Genomic DNA, 14,668 nt, shown 5'->3' on the forward strand with positions numbered 1-14,668 from the left:
AGCTGCATAAATTTGCATCAAATTTGCATCAACTCGAAGTTATTTGCATCTACTTGACCATCACTATTGGTGGGTTTGGTCGTGTGGACGCAGAGGTCATGTCTACGTTTTGTTATGTGGTTGGTCGTGTCATTGTGTGCTTATTGGACGTGTGTACAAGGCTTATAAGACCTCTGTGTGTCTCTAAATTGAAAAAAAATAGAGCCAAATTTAACCCTGGCTATCCCTAGTACGCTCCAGTCATTGCAGATCTTACCTGTTGAAAAATCCACGGCATAAAAAAAAAAATCAATCTGAAATGTAGCACTGGAACACAGTTTAGTGTCACAGGACAGGTACTGGGTCATACCACCATTTTTTTTTCTGTATTTTAAATATTTGACGTACAATATAAGGATTTCAACTAAGCAGCAGTGCATGGAGTAATTAATCAAGGGACAAATATACAGAGATTTATATTACCTTGCCTGTAAGGAACTTGTGGGCCATTCGGACGATGGTGTAAGCCCAGAAGATATGCAGACACTGCAGTACCCAGAGCATGCCATTAAAGAAATAGTACCCAAAGAAAGGGGGGTAGACCTCACACGGGTACACCCAGGTACAGTGCAAAATCCTGCAAAGGAAGAAGTCTGCTGTTACTCTCATGGCATGTATTCCATTAACCACTTCCTTCCCCACGGTATGAAAATACATCACTGCACTTTACTCCTTACAAAATCCTAGATAAGAGCTGATAAGAGCTGATTAAAAAAAAACAAAAAAAAAAAAACCTTTATAGAGTTGAAAAGGAAGGACAGCCAACCCCTCTCTCCTCCTCTCCCCCCCCCCCCCCCCCCCAGGGAATTCAATGGCAGGGCTAATGAGTAAAAAAAAGTGTAAAATAAACATTCCAGAAGACAGATGTAACAACTGATACACGTATACAATCTGTTACAAATACATTATGAACACAAATGAACTGTTTAATATAAACAGTTCTATTGTACATTAAACCTGCACATTTTATTTGTCTGAGATAGACAAATAAAATGTGCAGGTTTAATGTACAATAGAACTGTTTATATTAAACAGTTCATTTGTGTTCATAATGTATTTGTAACAGATTGTATACGTGTATCAGTTGTTACATCTGTCTTCTGGAATGTTTATTTTACACTTTTTTTTACACTTTCGTTTATTTAAAGTTCTAATGTATGAAAGTGGATAAATTGTGCATTTTTTCACTTTTCTCCTTAATTTACCTTATTTTCTATGCATTTTAAAAATAATCGTTAAAAACAAAAAGCCTAATTTGTCCCGAAAAAACAACAACAATATTTAGTTGTGATAACTATTGATAAAGTTCTTGCCAAAGTAATCAGAGCTGAGCTGAACTTTGAAAACAACCAGGGTAGGGAAGTGGTTAAAGCCCACAACAAAAGTTGAGAGGACGCTGATTGAATTGGCCATTCTCTCTGGCCTCATTCACACTATACGCTATGCGGATTTGAGCGACACCCATAATGTGCCGTGTGCAAGGTTATCAGAAGTGCTAAGACTTTACAGTGTGACGTTCTCAGTTATGCGCTGCACAGCAGTAGATTACTGTAACAGACGGCTGCATGTGGTTTTGTCAAAACGCAGTGCTGTGTTATGGTTGATCGTGAAAGGGATCAGCACTGATTCGTAAACGCACAACCGCCTGCTCTACACAGTGTGAAATGGGCCCAACTCGTCCACCACAGCAGTGACCCGGAACCCACTGAGTCACGGCACAAGTCTGGAAAGGGGCTGCTTCCACCAGAGGATTCTCATATAGGTGGTCTGCTTTATAATGCAGCCCACTTTATGGAGGAGATTAGAGATGACTGAGGAGGGCGGGTGTCAGAAATGACTCCAGCTCAGCAAACAAGAAAAATGTATTCAATTAGAACAAATTGATTGCATTCTGTGTCATCAGCATATTCAGAGCGTATCCATCCTGAAAGACTGCAGCTTCATTTTCTGCTATGAAGGGATATTAATTGGGGCATGTGGTATTAATTGTATATGTGTATCATAAAGCACTGTAGAATTGTTCAATAACTATAGTTGCGGGGTTGACAGTTACCAGTGGTGAGGCCTGGGAGTCATTGATTAGATAGATCATCAGTCATGGGTTAGCAGTCTTAGGGGGTGGGAGGGGGTGCTAAGGACATTGCAGGGTTGAACAGATGCATCACTGGCTTGCAAGCAAACAAAGCTTTTCAGACCTTAAGGCTGCTTTCACAATAAGACGTTACAGGCGCACGTTAGTGCAGCCTGTAACGCAGCCTAACTCACAGCAATGAAAACTAAATGGGTTGTTCACAGTGCCCACGTTGCGTTACATTGTAACGCTGGACGTCAACTTAAAGTGCTGCATGCTGTGCATTATATGCGGCTAAGCCGCGTTAGACTGTTTGTTGGAGGAGGAGGTCTCCCCTCCTCCTCCGCGGCCAGCCACATGGCCAATTACTATTCACTGCACTGTGACGTGCAGTGTTTACTTTCCAGGAGCGGCCGCTCTGTGCGGCGATTGGCTGGCGGGACCACGTGATGCGGATCACGTGGTCTCCGCATCCCAGAGCACAAAAAAGGCGCACCAAGAGCTGCATAACGCAGCTCTAGGTAGCGTCCTGCTCCAACACCACCAGGCATTGCGTTAGGGGCATGTTATGCGACCTATAACGTCCCCTAAAACGCAACGTCCTGGTGGGAAAGCAACCTAAAGTCTGAAAACCACTGCGTCTGCATTGCTGTGTCCTCGCTCCCGCTGATGTCACCAGGAGAGTACTGCGCAGGCACAGACCATACTGGGCTTGTGCTATACACTCCTGGTGACATCAGCGGAAGCGAGGACATGGCAATGCAGGCGCAGTGGTTTTCAGATTTTAAAGTCTGAAATTTCAGAAGTGAACCGGAGGCGGGGCCGGAGCATTGGTGAGTGGCTGCGCGGGCACAGGATGTCTGCGGGGGACCATTAGAAGCCCCGGGTAAGTTCAACTCATTTTCCCCCAACCCCCCTACAGTATTCCTTGAAAGGAAATCTGAGGCTTTGAATAGGGCCACATTTATACCTGCCTGGGTCTTCCTCCAACCCCCATGAGGTCGGTCGGTCCTCAACGTCTTCTCCGGCAGCTATGCTGTCCCGTTATCACCTTCGCTAAGCTTTTCAGTCACGCTCTTCCTGCCGCGCGCCATCCCAGGCTCGTGAGCACGAAGGGGCTACGCATGTGCAGAACAGCACAACTAGCCAGATTAGCGGAGGTGATAACAGGAGAACAGAGCAGCTGGAGAGGATGGCAAGGTAGCCTGCACACCACATGAAGCTGGAAGAAGCCCCAGGTAAGTATAAATCTCAGGTGCACTTTACAGCTATGAGCACAGACGGTCAATGATAGGCTAATAATTTCAAGCTGCAGTAGCTGATGATTTTTATTGGTCCAATTCCAAACTCCATAAAATTAACACTGTATGAAAGTTACTGCCGTGGGGCCTCTTTATTTTTTCTCTCCCATCCCTTCTTGATAGAACAGAACAGGCTGGTTGGTATAGAGTAAGGCATCGTGTCTGTACAGCGATCACTCCTAAACCTAAAATCAGGGTAGATTGCATCAAGTGAAACTTTTCTAGGGAGCTCGTCAGAAAGTCGGCAGGTAAATCATGTTCCAGGAACGCATGTGAAGGGCGTCTTTATTTACCAGAAAGGGAAGATGATAATTCTAGTGACAATGAAGACAACAGCAAACACCACAAATATGTTGTTGCAGGTCTCCTGCCAGCCGGCGTAGTTGAACATCTTGGCAGACTGCAAAGACAAAGAATAGTTACCAGGAGTGCATGAATAGTGAGGCATCCCTGACAGATCACCCTCTGAGTGGGCATCTGACTATTATAAGCTGGTAGCAGGCTGTGGACTTTACCTCAATAGTTGAGACAGAAAAGCAAACTGAAATGGAGTTAAATACTGATTAAAGTGGACCTGAACTCTTGCACAGGACACAAGGAAAACATAACAATCACCCTGTATGTATTTAGAGAGTTTAGCCTGTCTAAACCCCCCTCATTTGTGTCTAATCACTAGTTGTAATTTAATCTCTCCTCTGTGTCACATGACTGCTATGGCAGAGATGGCAGATAAGCCCATTTAAAAGCACTGGATGTTAACAATATGTCTGCTTCCATGAATCAGGAAGTAGAAACAGTGCAGATTTATCTTAGGATTTGTATCGGCTGTAACAAAAATGTTTTTCTGTAAAGGTTATTATGCTGTTGTGTATCTTTTAGAGCAGAGAGGAAGTTCTGAGTTCAGGTCCACTTTAAAAGGGGCACTATGGCGCAAAAAAATTGTAAAATTTAAAATGTGCGCAAACTTAAACAAATAAGAAGTACGTTTTTTCAAGTAAAATGAGACTAAAATTACTTTTCTCCAATGTTGCAGTCACTTACAGTAGGTAGTACAAATCTGACAGAAGTGACGGGTTTTGGACTAGTCCATCTCTTCATAGGAATGTCTCAGCAAGGCTTTTACTCTTAATAAAGATATTCCCTAAAAAAGGATTTAAACAATGATGCAGGCCAGCCTCCCTGCTCGCTACAGTTTTTTGGCAGTTGGAGAGAGCAACTGCCATTCACTAAGTGCTTTTGAAAATAAATACATCTCTGAGAATCCCCTATGAAGAGATGGGCTAGTCCAAAACCTGTCACTTCTGTCAGATTTCTACTACCTACTGTAAGTGACAGCTACCTAGGAAAAAAGTAATTTATGGCTCATTTTACTCTGGAAAAAAAAAATGTACTGCTTATTTGTATGTTTGCACATATTTTACATTTTACAATTTTTCGCCATAGTGCCCCTTTAGGTAAAATTCTACCTGTCTGGTGTGCTGATGCTCACTTTTTTGTACGGACACGGACTAGTGATGATCAATGATATGCAAATTTATGTAAATATGTATGCAAATATATTCAGCTTGAAAATGGACCTATCAATTTAAACTTGGGTCGGACTTAATTGGTCCATTTTCAAGCTGCATATATTTGAATAAAAATTTACATACATTTGCATAAACTTGGAAATATTTGCCTACCATTGATCCTCACTAGTCAGAGACCGACAGTATACAAAATGAGCATCATTTTACTTAATCAGTATTTCTCTCCATTGAGGCCCAGTGCACACCAAAACCGCTAGCAGATCCGCAATACGCTAGCGGTTTTGGGAGCTGATTTCAGAGCGATTCTAGGTATGTTTAGAGAGGTTTTCTAAACATACCTAGCGGTTTTGGGTGCGTTTTTGTGTAGCAGATTACACATATTGTTACAGTAAAAGCTGTTACTGAACAGCTACTGTAACAAAAATGCCTGGCAAACCGCTCTGAACTAGCGTTTTTCAGAGCGGTTTGCGTTTTTCCTATACTTTACATTAAGGACGAAACGCTTCCGAAAACCGCAAACGCGCAGCAGGAGGCGCGTTTGCGGCTTGGCAAAAACCGCAAACCGCCGGTGTGCACCATCCCATTGCAATACATTAGACAAGCGTTTTTAGAGGCGGATGCGGCCGGCGGAACGCTCCAAAAACCGCTCGGTGTGCACTGGGCCTCAGTTTGCTTTTATGACTCAACTATTGAAGATTATCACTGACCCAAAGGAAATAAGGTGCTCTAATGTCTGATGCAGATGTGCAGATCCAACCACTGCCAGGACAGCTGAAGTGAGAGGGCTATGGAGGCTGCCATATTTATTTCCTTTTACACAGTTGCCTGGCAGCCCCGCTGATCTTTCTGGCTTCAGTAGTGACAAAATCACATCACACACCTGAAATAAGCATGCAGTAAATCCAGTAAAGCTTCAATCAAGCTTGTTCAGGGTCTATAGCTGAAAGTACCAGAGGCAGAGGATCAGGGGGACAGCCAGCCAATCTGCATGGTTTAAAAGGTAATATGGCAGCCTCCACATCCCTCTCAGCCCAGGTGTGTTTTAAGCAAAGACCAGCATGACAGTCAGGAAACTACAATAATAATAACTACTATAATAATGTTTTAGTTCTTTTTTTTCTGCTATACAGGTACAGGATTTGTGAAACGGACATTACACCAGAGTTATATGGGAGCTTAGTAAGGACTGGCGGAAGGACAGGGTGTGTGCACCTTGCTCATCGGTTGTCACCCAAAGGAATCGGGACTCAATTTAGAGGCAGAATCCTATACAGAAGCCTCACTCTGCTGTAGAAGAGTAACGCACCGTTTCTATGCGGGAAGAAGGAGGGACGGCGTGTGGGGCATGATGGTGTGGCTTCCAGTGGGCAGGGCTGGATTTCTGGAAAGACTCAGGCCTTGGGCAGCTGCAGCCAAAGGGGGCACCTGGACATGACATAGGGGTTGCTACATATTGAAGGAGAAGGATGCAAATAGGAAACAACACATGAAAATGGAAGCGAATGCCCAAGGGAGCTGTGCATGAAAGTGAGGGGGCTGCATACATGGGAGTTACACATGGAGGAGGGGGCTGCACATGGAATGGGAGGGGCGCTGCTGCACATGGAAGGGAAACCTCAACATACTTCGCCTAGGGGTGAAAAAAGTATAAGTCCAGCCTTGTCAGTGGGAGGGGTGAAGAGGAGATGTATGCATTATCCCTCCTTCCCCCCAAGGCAGTGTTGATGGCTCACCTGTCCGTTGGGGCAAATCCTGGCCTCCTCAGCGGCCCAGAGTCACCATGGGCACCTATACTATGCGACACTGGCACTTGCGGCGATGCCGGACAGAGGCGGCCAGGATTCTCACGGGCAGACATATATATACACTTGGGGGGTGGCAGCAGGATGATTTCCTATAGATTTCATGCTGAAATCTATTGGAAATCAGTGTGCAGTGTGCAATAGATTCTTCTCTGTCCAGATTTGATCAGAGAGAGATCAATCTAATGGTCGATCTGGTGGCAGATGGTCCATCTTCATTAGTCTGTCACACTTCCTCAGGGAACAGCTCACCTCCAGGAAGAAGTCAGATGCGTCGTGAATGACCAGCACCAGAGTCCCGACACGAATGTAGTTTGCGCACCAGGAGAAGCTGATAAGAACAATCGTGGCCACATGGTGAACAATCTGCTCCTTAAAATCCTGCAAAAAAACAGAAATAATTTCTCATCATTAGAGAACTTTTATGAAGACTGGTGGTTCCTCACACATTCTCCCACATTCACCGCAAGCCATCACTAGTCTGTGTGAAGCTGCCCAACAAATCTCACAGGCAGCCAAAGATATGAACGGAATAAGTCTTCCCTGTATCATATTGTGTGTAAAGCAAACGGCAAAGCAGAAAAATTGTTGAAGATTCATTCATTACCCTATATTTGAACAGAGCTTCCATAAAATGCTGATTTCACACATAAGATGCCTTATCTACAAATCTGTGCACAAGACCTGCCCAACCTACATTTCTGAGCTCGTCCAGAGATATATACCTGCCAAACCCCTTCGGTCCTCCAATGATCCTTGCCTGGCTGCCCACACATTTCTCACTCCTATGCACACCTACAAGACTTCAAAGAGCTGCCCCCACCCTATGGAACTCCTCCCCCCCCCAGACTCACTCCTTCCTTCAACATCTTCAAGCAAGCCCTCAAAAAAGAACCATTTCTTTAAAATGGCCTACCCCCCCCCCCCCCCCCCCTCCAATCTACTATACTATCTCAGTCAAGCACATATTCCAGAGCCCTACCTTATATGTCCCTCTCCCACCCTTTAGATTGTAAGCCTGTGGCAGTCCATGAGAGGGACACCCTTCTCATGGACTAATTGGACTTGATTTGTGGAGTCTGTAAAATCACATGATCATACATCTTACACCCTGTTTGCATGTATAACCTTGTGCTATGTTGGATAACCATGTGCTCCCTTCTCTATCACGTGTGTGTGCATTTTCCATTTTAGCCCCCGTTGGTTTGCAGTTTTGGGGTGCAATACTTACGTTATAACTGTTTGGGCATTTGTTAAAATCCACTCATCCTTTATTTTTTATTATTACATTGATCTCTTTCATCCTATTCGGATAATGCACTAACAACAGCGGGCGGGTGTGGGACTCTGGACTGCCTGGACGGCGTGTTTTTACCATAGGGACTGAAGTTACCTAACCAACAATCATATACATATCTTTATATACGTTGTTGGGCTGCAGCCGTGGGTAGCACGTTTCATGTGCACCCTGTTCAGTGGGTCTGGTACCTCATTGTTTCCCTTTAGTATTGGTTGCTGCCACCGCTCTGGGTGTCTCTGCAGTCTTATGTTCAGGATACACGGTACGTTTCTGTACCGTGTATCGAGCAGCTGATGCGGCCAGCTGATAATATTCAGCAGGTCCGATGATGCTGCTCGATCGGCGGGGACGTGGCGGGAGTCGAACCGCCGGCTAATAAGCTTCCGGATCGACCCGTGTATGCCCAGCATAAACCTTTGGTTCCCTCCCCGTTTGCTGTCACATATGATGCAGTGTGGTTGGGCAGTGTTTCAGCGTGTTGCGATTGGCTGTTGTGAGGTTAAATGTTAGGGAGTGACAACACGGCAGCCATGCCCCTTGAGAAAGCCGGCGAAACGTCGGGGTAGCTGCCTGCCTCGTGCATGGGAGGCTGACCTCCGCATCCAGTCTCTGAGGCCCATGCCAACGGTCCACACCAGTTATCCCACCGCTCACGCTGACCTCGGATGACTGACCGGGATACCTTTGGGCAACACACTTGTGCTGGTCGCATCCTTACTGCTTCACAAGCATCTCTGTTGCTGTACAACATCAACGGAATCAGCATGGTTGTGCCACACTGGGGGGGGGGGGGGGGGGGGATGGAAGGTGCTCCACAGGATTTGGTGAGACAAGCTATGCATGCAGTATATGTCCAGAGCACTTTGCAGAGCCACACCACTACATAGACTGCTTCACTATGCTGCTGATCAGAATGGATGGTTATTAACCCTAAACTGCTATACGGCTATACATGTGCTGGAGGGACTGCTTTCTATGTGCCTACATTGCTATGCTTGAACTCTTCTGCAATATCTATGACTTGGCCTGAGGAACAGTTTACATGCCTTTCGCATGCAGCTTGGATCTCTTGCTTTCCCCATCCATCCATGATTGATTTATATTAATGAACTGCATTGGCTGATGCTGTGATTCGCTGTATATGTAGCTTGATCTAGATGCCGGCATGTGACTGTGGTGAAGTGTGGTGACAGATGCGGTTGTGTTGTGACGGGGTGGCCATCCCATGTATTCTTTAATTTTTTAATGTTTAGATTTATAAAGTTTAGTTCCTTTTTGTAATAATACATTTTGATACCATTTTGAAATAATAATGGTTTCTCAAATTTTTGGGAGTGCATGCCCCACCATTTAATGCTTACACTACCGCAATTTTGATTATTAAAGCATGAAGGTAGACAGGAAACCACCAACGAGAACACTTACCTTCCTCTTAACATCAAAGGCAACTCTGAAGAGGAGAGACCAGTAGAAGCCGAGTTCTATCATATAATACCAGTACTGTGAGGGCAGCATAGTCTGCACAAAAACAAACATATACCAAGTCTCATTACTCAAGCATTTAAAGGGGGGAAAATCATCGCCATGAGCTTTGGATATTTTTTTGCCTAACTCAGGTGATAAAATTAAGGCTAACTACTTCAGGAATGATAGGATCAAATGTAAACATCACAAACAGACCTCAGATGTTTTTGAGCAGAGCAGATTGTCCAAATGATGGTGCGATTATTAAAGAGAAGTTACCTACAAATGACTTGGCTAGTTTGATGGCATGCTTTAATCATCACTTGCTAGCAACCTGCTCCTGTGTGGACGGATCACAGACAAATCATTCCAGCCCTTAGCCTGTGTCTCATGACTCTACAAGCAAGGGGAGGTAGAAGAGGCCAGAGGGAGGGAAACACTATGCGTGATTCCTTATCTTAGTAGCTAAGCATTGCTGGAGTTTGTACTGTATTTTACAGACAAGAGGATGTGAATCAGGATTATTTTTTACAGATCATATCCTGTTCAGTGTACTCTGCTGGAGCCTGGAAAGCATTAACTGTACATTACTGATGAGGAAGGGGGTGGCACAGTGATTCCCAGGGGGGCCAGTGCCCCAGTGTACCTCTGTCACTTCCTGGCATGCTGATCCCTCCTGCTGCCCCCCCCCCCCCTCCCCCGACTGCCTATAGCACAAATAAAGTTTCAGCTTCTACCACTAACTAAAGTTCTTATACTGCCCCTAAAATGCCAGGGCAGTATAGGAACCCCACAAGTGACCCCATTTTAGAAAGAGGACACCCCAAGGTATTCCGTTAGGAGTATGGTGAGTTTATAGAAGATTTTATTTTTTGTCACAAGTTAGTGGAAGTCGATTTTTTTTCCCACAGTGTCATTTTCCACTAACTTGTAACAAAAAATAAAATCTATGAACTCACCATATACCTAACGGAATACCTTGAGGTGTCTTCTTTCTAAAATGGGGTCACTTGTGGGGCTCCTATACTGCCCTGGCATTTTAGGGTCCCTAAACCGTGAGGAGTAGTCTAGAAACAAAATGCCCTAAAATGACCTGTGAAATCTTAAAGGTGCTCATTGGACGTTGGGCCCCTTAGTGCACCTAGGCTACAAAAGTGTCACACATGTGGTATCGCTGTACTCAGGAGAAGTAGTATAATGTGTTTTGGGGTGTATCTTTACACATACCCATGCTGGGTGGGAGAAATATCTTTGTAAATGACAATTTTTTTATTTTTTATTTATTTATTTTTTTTACACACACAATTGTCCATTTACAGAGATATTTCTCCCACCCAGCATGGGTATGTGTAAAAATACACCCCCAAACACATTATACTACTTCTCCTGAGTACAGCGATACCACATGTGTGACACTTTTGCAGTCCAGGTGCACTAAGGGGCCCAACGTCCAATGAGCACCTTTAAGATTTCACAGGTCATTTTAGTACGGCAAGGGCCCCTAAAATGCCAGGGCAGTATAGGAACCCCACAAGTGACCCCATTTTAGAAAGAGGACACCCCGAGGTATTCCGTTAGGTGTATGGTGAGTTCATAGAAGATTTTATTTTTTGTCACAAGTTCCCAGGAAAAAGAGCACCTACCTAGCAATAGGGAGTACTTGTGAAGTAGAAAGCTGTGGTCACTGAGTTTTGATAAAAAAAAAAAAAAAAACCTATCAAAACCGATCTTTACAGCGCCACAGTTATTGTACAGTGTTTTTTGCAGTGATCAGAAAAAAAAATTCTGTCACCGCGGTGGTGCGGGTGAGGGTTTGGCCGGGTGATCAGAAGCCCGCAGGGGGCAGATTAGGGCCTGGCCTGATCTGATGGATAGGAGTGCTAGGGGGTGACAGGTGGTGACACGAGGTGATTGATGGGTGTCTCAGGGGGTGATTAGAGGGGAGAATAGATGCAATCAATGCACTGGGGAGGTGATCGGAAGGGGGTCTGAGGGGGATCTGAGGGTTTGGCAGAGTGATCAGGTGCCCACATGGGGCAAATTAGGGCCTGATCTGATGGGTAGGTGTGCTAGGGGGTGACAGGAGGTGATTGATGGGTGTCTCAGGGTGTGATTAGAGGGGGAATAAATGCAATCAATGCACTGGGGAGTTGATTAGGGGGGGTCTGAGAGCGATCTGAGGGTGTGGGCGGGTAATTGGGTGCCCGCAAGGGGCAGATTAGGGTCTGATCTGATGGGTAGCAGTGACAGGGGGTGGATTGATGGGCGATCAACGGGTGATTAGTGGGGAAAACAGATGTAAACAATGCACTTGGGAGGTGATCTGAGGGCGGGTCTGCGGGCAATCTGAGGGTGTGGGTGGGTGATCAGGTGCCCGCAAGGGGCAGGTTAGGGTCTGATCTGATGGGTGGCAGGGGGTGATTACAGGGGAGAATAGATGTATACAGTACACGGGGGGGGGGGGGGGGGTCTGGTTAGGAGCTGAGGGTGTGGGTGGGGTGATCAGGAGCAGATAGTGACAGGGGGTGATTGATGGGTGATTAGGGGAGTGATTGGGTGTAAACAGGGGTCTGAGGGGTGGGCAGGGGGGGGGTCTGAGGGGTGCTGTGGGCGATCAGAGGGAAGGGGGGGCAGGGTGTGTGTGTGTGTGTGTGTAGCTGCCCCCCCCGGTGGTCACTCAATCACTGGGACCACCAGGGGAGAAGGAGTCAGCCCATATAATACACTTTGTATACATTACAAAGTGTATTATACACTTTCTATGTGGCAGATCGGGGGTTAACAACCCACCGGCGCAGCTAATTGGGCGGCGGGTTGATGTCACGGGTGGGCGGAGCCAAATGCCGGCGGATGCACGCGATCCCTGGCTAATTAGTCCCCCAGGTGCCACCACCCCTCTGCGTTACGCGGCCCTGGGGGTGCCACCTTGCCGCCGCCAATTGGTAGTGAGAGGCCGGCAAGTGGTTAAGATGGCAGAATAGTATATTGTAAAGGTAAATAGAACAGTATTTTTTTTTACTTCCAGTTTAAGGGCTTCATTTAAAAGGGCAACTGAAGTGAGAGGCATACGGAGGCTGCCATATTTATTTCCTTTTAACCACTTTCTTGTCCTTTTAATGACAAGCAGACTTATAAAAACGTCCTGCTAGAGCCTCTTAACGGCTCCAGGACGTTTTTATAAGTCAAACGGTGCTGCTGCCGCTGTGCACATGCGCACCTACATGCTCCCGCAAGCATGCACGTGAGATTAGTGGGGAAAAAAAGAAACTCCATAGAAAAAATACATCTTTATTTCCAAATACTATATTGTCACTATACTTTGTACTAGGGACATAATTAAAATTTTGTGATAACCAGAACAAGTAGGCAGATAAAATGTGTGGGATTTATGTACAGTAGCAGGGTTTATATTAAAACTATAGGGGATGAAATTGGAGAAATCGTGTATTTTTTCATTTTTTCCTTGTTTTTTCCCCTTTGAAAATAAAGTAATTACTGAAAACAAATATCAAACCCAAAAAGCCTAATTGGTGGTGAAAAAAAACAACATAAGTTCATTGTGATTAGTAGTGATTAAGCTATTGGCAAATGAAAGGGATAAGCACTGAAAGGTGAAAATCGCTCTCGTCCGTTAGGGTAAAAACCGCTTTGGGGTGAAGTGTTTAAAGTAAATCTGAAGCCAGATTTAAAATAAAAAAAAACAGATACTTACCTAAGGAAAGGGAAGGCTCTGGGTCCTATAGAGCCTTCCCGCTTCTCCGCTCGTCCCATCGTTCCTCCGCTGGATCCCCCCCTTCCCGGTTCAAATCTCCCGCCACATGAGGCTTCTGTCCTCCACTGCCTGAGGCTTTGGAAGTCTTCGGGAGCCAGATGACAAGCAGCACTGTACTGCGCATGCACAAGCGTGCAAGACAACGTGCTTGCGCATGCGCAGTACAGAGCAGGCCGTCATCGGGGGCACTCGGGCTCACGAAGACTCCCAAAGCCTCAGGCAGTGGTAGACATATAAAAAGAGGTCAATCCTTCCAGGAGGAAGTCAAGTTAGCAATTGCAGACAGAGAATAGTGTATACTTTGCGTAACAATTTCAGGCACTACCCTCTATCTACAATTGCTAAATTGTATGATTCCTCCTGGAAGGACTGACCTTTTATCTGTGAAGTTTTTCGATATAAAAGTTTTTTACCAGAAATACTTTTAGCATTTTTGATAAAAATAAAGTTGGATACAGTGCTAATAACTTTCAATCGTGGTTCCTAAGTATATTTTATCCTCCCACTCCAACATTTATGCTTTCCTGTTGCAAATGAAGCCTTGTAACCTGATCTTGGTAAATACTGTAAGTTCAGTTACCTGTTTAGGGAAACCCGTCCACACGTGCCGGTAATCATAGAACCACGGCTTCTGTGGGAGGCATAACAAAAAGTACCATGTGAAAGCAACAATCACTATGCATTTTATACCAATCAACAATCATTTTCCTATAGATTAAACATTATTCCATATAAAATATATACTCCGCTTTAGAGATGTACCGTATATTTTACAGGCACAAATCTAGTTCTAACCATCCAGCAAAAGAAAAAAAGACGGGACGTCCCCAGTGATAACCGACCGTGCAGGTATTAATATTTCATACTCTGTAATAACTGAACCAGCCTACCCATAAACACAAATAAATATTTGATGTACCTTCAGACTAAATGTGTCTATATAATAAAAGCACAAGCAGGTTCTAGAGGACTTGGCTATAGCAGACCGTCTGCTTGGCTGTCCCAGGACAATCATTCTGCAATCGAGCTTCCTGTCAGGAAATGATGGTCTACCTTAGATTGGCTGTCGTGGAGGAACACGTACAGCAGACACCTCATAAGGCCTCTTTTTTCCGTGGCTTTTTTTTCCGTAATAGCCAAATGAGTTACGGTAAGGAAGGACAAGAGGCAGATGGATGATCACTATGGTAATGTTGCCCCCACAGGGATGCAATGATGAAAGCTGAATGAACACAGGCAAGTAACAGAAACTACAAAATATTGCTCCAGAGAATGGGCAGTGCCATCATTCTTTCTTTGAGCCGACTAATGTTGGTTTTCAAATTTGTTTGTGTCTAAAATGTCTGGTGTTCTGCAGTATTCGGGTATTCTGAACACCAAGACTAGTGCA

The 14,668-nt window shown here is 45.0% G+C and overlaps 1 protein-coding gene across 4 annotated transcripts in view; it reads right to left on the minus strand.

Moving 5' to 3' along the window:
• CERS2 (ceramide synthase 2) overlaps nucleotides 1–14,668 on the minus strand; it is a 145,442-nt gene that overhangs the window by 7,362 nt on the left and 123,412 nt on the right. For all 4 annotated transcript variants that reach the window (XM_068253270.1, XM_068253272.1, XM_068253271.1 and 1 more), the window contains 5 exons: nucleotides 13,859–13,909; nucleotides 9,468–9,560; nucleotides 6,995–7,123; nucleotides 3,705–3,811; nucleotides 463–616 (listed from right to left, as the gene is read on the minus strand). In XM_068253270.1, the coding sequence (XP_068109371.1) occupies nucleotides 463–616; nucleotides 3,705–3,811; nucleotides 6,995–7,123; nucleotides 9,468–9,560; nucleotides 13,859–13,909 (534 nt within the window). The remainder of the gene's footprint in view (nucleotides 1–462; nucleotides 617–3,704; nucleotides 3,812–6,994; nucleotides 7,124–9,467; nucleotides 9,561–13,858; nucleotides 13,910–14,668) is intronic.

This window comes from Hyperolius riggenbachi, chromosome 9 (genome assembly GCF_040937935.1).
Source record: "Hyperolius riggenbachi isolate aHypRig1 chromosome 9, aHypRig1.pri, whole genome shotgun sequence".
Taxonomy (NCBI): domain Eukaryota; kingdom Metazoa; phylum Chordata; class Amphibia; order Anura; family Hyperoliidae; genus Hyperolius; species Hyperolius riggenbachi.